This window comes from Electrophorus electricus, chromosome 2 (genome assembly GCF_041902795.1).
Source record: "Electrophorus electricus isolate QZ-2024a chromosome 2, ASM4190279v1, whole genome shotgun sequence".
Taxonomy (NCBI): domain Eukaryota; kingdom Metazoa; phylum Chordata; class Actinopteri; order Gymnotiformes; family Gymnotidae; genus Electrophorus; species Electrophorus electricus.
The window spans coordinates 2,003,234-2,006,982 of NC_137498.1; the positions used below are offsets into that span (position 1 = coordinate 2,003,234).

Sequence of the window (3,749 nt, forward strand, 5' to 3'; positions counted from 1 at the left end):
GCTGCAGGACTGTGGTACTATAAATGAAAGTAGATCACTGATCAGTGCTGAACTGTCTTGGTGTGCAGAGAGAGGTAAGGATGGACATGAAAGGCATTATGGGGAAATCCTTACAGTTATAGGGACATGATAAATGATGGTTGCGGTTTTTAAAAATAATTTGCAGAAGTATTTCATGTTACCTTTGCATTTAAAAGTTTCTTTATTGATAAATAATATTTGTTGATGATGCCATATTCCTCTGCAGATAAAGGAAAGCGAGTGATGGACATGAAACAAAATTGGAGCACAGGAAACATTTCTCTTTGTTATGAACATCATGCTAATTCGTGTCAGAAGGTAATTTATCCAATGGCTATGAGAGTCATGATTTACTTTATCCTCACTGTTGTTATACTTCTTACATTAGTTGGAAACCTTCTTGTCATCATAGCCATCCTTCATTTTAAGCAGCTCCACACAACAACTAACTACTTCACTCTCTCTCTGGCTGTAACTGATCTACTTGTAGGAGGGGTTGTGATGCCTCCCAGTATGTTACGCTTTGTGGAGACCTGCTGGTATTTGGGGACATTATTCTGTAAAATACACAGCAGTCTTGATGCTATATTGTGTACTACCTCTGTTATAAATCTAGCATTTATCTCTCTTGAACGCTATTATGCAGTGTGTCACCCCCTGCTCTACCACAAAATAATCACTCCTCTGACTACACTGTTCATGATTGTTGTTTGCTGGAGCTATTCTGTTTCAGTGGGAATTATTGTCATTGAACTAAACATTTTTGGTACTGAACACTACGGTGATGTTATATGTGAGGGGGGGTGTACAATAGTTATAGGACCAGTGACAGCTTTGATATTGTCTCTGTTCTCTTTGTACATCCCCTCTGTTATCATGGTGAGCATATATATGAAAATATATGTTGTTGCCCAGAGACAGTCACGATTAATCCACAACACTCTTTCTCAACTAAATACATGCAGAGTGCAGCCCACCGTTAGTAAGGCAGAGAGAAAAGCCACTAAAACACTGGCTGTTGTTATGGGGGCGTTTCTATCATTTTGGACACCATTTTGTATCTACAGCACAGTTGAGACATTTTCGGTTTCCAGTAGTCCACCACAGTTGTTGGAAATGGTTACTTGGATTGCCTATTCAAATTCAGCATGTAATCCTATTGTGTATGCTTTCTTCTACAGATGGTTTAGAAAGGCCATCAAAGTGATTTTATTAGGCAAAATTTGTACAAAACATTCCTCCAGAATAAAGTTGTGTTGAGTAGAATATTTAAAGCCCTTCTTGTTTGAATTACAATAATGCATGACTTAGTTTTATCTAAAAGGTTTTCCTTATCAATATTGCATGTATACAGAATTTGATTTAGACTCTCAACTGTCTGTAAGGTGTCCTTCAATTTGGCCCTATATAAATGTGACTAATAATTATAATAACTGACTTTATTTTACTAAGTTATTATATTATGTAAAACTGATAGAAAATACTGCTCAAGCATAAAACTGCCTTATAATTACAACAATTTTGTTCTGAAAGGTTTACCTTATAAATATGGTATGTATACAGTATTTGATGTACACTCTCAGCTCACTTTATTTTACTTTGTGCAATATTTATGAACAATTCCTTAAAAATAAAATTGTGTTTCCGTTACAATCATGCATAATCTACATAAATCAACTGAAGAGACACATAAAAAAATGTCCAGTACTGTATAAGATGTCTAAAAATATAGTCCTGAAATGTTTTGTTTACAAATACAGCATGTATACATGTGAGAATAGTACACTCACTGCTGATTTTATTAGAAACACCTACCCTGCACCTTCGCTCACAGACTTCTTTATTAGCAATACTAATCCTATATTTACATTTTACAGGTGTACATTCAAACGAATCGGCCTATCATCCACAACAATCAAATGCACTGGCTTCATTATTATTTCCAAATAGTACTGCACCTGTCTTAAATAGAATAACAAAATATTTGGAATGTGTGTAGGAGGTGAAATTTGTCCATTCAGCTCTCACTGGATTAGAACCAGCCATAATCACATATAATCACAGGGTGCTTTATACGTTTTATATTAAAGCAAGTTATAATTGTACATTTATCCAACAGACTATCTGTCTGTCACCCTACAGTTTGTCATCCCTACTGAGTCAGTTTCTACTAAATATGCAGAACAAATACAATTTGGCTAGGTTTTGTACATGACATTGTGTTGTTGACAGTGCTCTGCCATCCTAAACATTTAGGCAGAAGCTGTCCTGTGATCAGACACTAACTGAAATGACAGACAATGGCTAATTTTAACTGTCCATGGCAAACTATGTTTGTCATGCTCTAGCTCACAAGCACTCAAACACACACAGAGCCTATTATCCACACATCTCCAGCCCCCTATCAATCAGACTCCTCCAACCTGTCAATCACCAGCCTATCTATGAATCACATCCCTTGATCAGTTCCACGTTCCCAATCACCCTTATTGATCATTACTGTCAACTGCACATTGTGTTACCTTCGTTGTTTAAGCCTCCAGTCAAGGCATTTTGTTTGGCATTTTCAGGTCTGAGGCTTCCAGACCTACATGACTCTTTGTTGCCCCCCCCCCACACCCCCCCCCCCGAGCCTGTACACTAAATAAAACCTCTAGCGACTGGATCCTCTCCTGCATCTGTGTGTGTCTTTGTTACATGGGTAAGAGGGAAACATGGGGTAAGTGGAAAAAAAAAAAAGAACACATGCAGAAATGACTGACAGGTGCTTGGGGCAGGGAGCCCAACTCCCAGAGCCATGGGGATTCTGGAATCCCTAGTCGCTCCAGAGATAGTGTGCATGGCTTTAAACCTGGCTCTTCCTGGCTCTTCTTCTAGTGACATCAGAGTACAAATTGCATGATAATGTCACAGAATTGTATCTGCTTCATGGAGCCTCCCGGACCCTCCAGCTGCATCTACCAAGTGCTTCAGGAAGAAGCGAACCCCAAAGAGGTCAGAGGAATATCACATGAACACGACAGGATACTGACCTTGCTGAAATGGGTGAGAGAAGATGTGCACATACACACAAACAAAAATTGAGGGGAATATAAACAAATGGGAGATTACAGCTTCCTAAAACCGTTGGTCTTTCTGTTATGAGTGAAGAATGTGCAGAAAAGGGCAGGAAGCAAATGTGGGTCTCCAACTGATCGTTTGAAAGTAATGAAAATGCATCATCATCAATGTATGCATCTTCATGAACTTCTAGCAGTGCTGGGATGAGCAGTGTTCCTGGAGTCCATGAAAGAACCCCCCCCCCCCTCCGCAGTCAGTCAGTGGGGACTGAGTCTGAGCCACATATTGCGAGTGGAAACCCAGATGATCTGAACTGTTTGAAGTCACAGGATGGGTCCTCGACTAAAATTGGTAAGTGTGGAAAAGGAATGAGGCAACACTACCATTATGGGAGAATATCCCTGAGAAGATGACAAGTCTGTGATGAATTCCCATATATAGGAGCTAGGAAGCAACTAATTTGGAATGGAATCTGGATTCTGGCATGAGCCTGCTGATTCTTATAACCTAGGCTGTAAGAGACAGTAAAATGAAGCCAGTAGAAGTACAATACCCACCTGGCTTGCCTTGGGATGGGTCGCCAAGCTGACTTGAGGTATTCCATGTTTTTGTTATGTGTATAAACCAAGAGGAGATGCTTTGCTATCTCTAATCAGTATATCCATTAT

At 39.4% G+C, this 3,749-nt stretch overlaps 1 protein-coding gene across 1 annotated transcript; it reads left to right on the top strand.

Annotated features, from left to right (window-relative positions):
* Positions 1–255: 255 nt before the first annotated feature.
* LOC118241812 (trace amine-associated receptor 1-like) lies at positions 256–1,782 on the top strand. The gene has a single exon (XM_035529038.2). The coding sequence runs from the start codon at positions 265–267 to the stop codon at positions 1,279–1,281; it is 1,017 nt and encodes a 338-aa protein (XP_035384931.2). The 5' UTR covers positions 256–264; the 3' UTR covers positions 1,282–1,782.
* Positions 1,783–3,749: the final 1,967 nt, after the last annotated feature.

What these genes read in the sequence shown, in the direction of transcription:
- LOC118241812 (XM_035529038.2), top strand. Translation starts at nt 265, where the DNA reads ATGGACATGAAACAAAATTGGAGCACAGGAAACATTTCTCTTTGTTAT.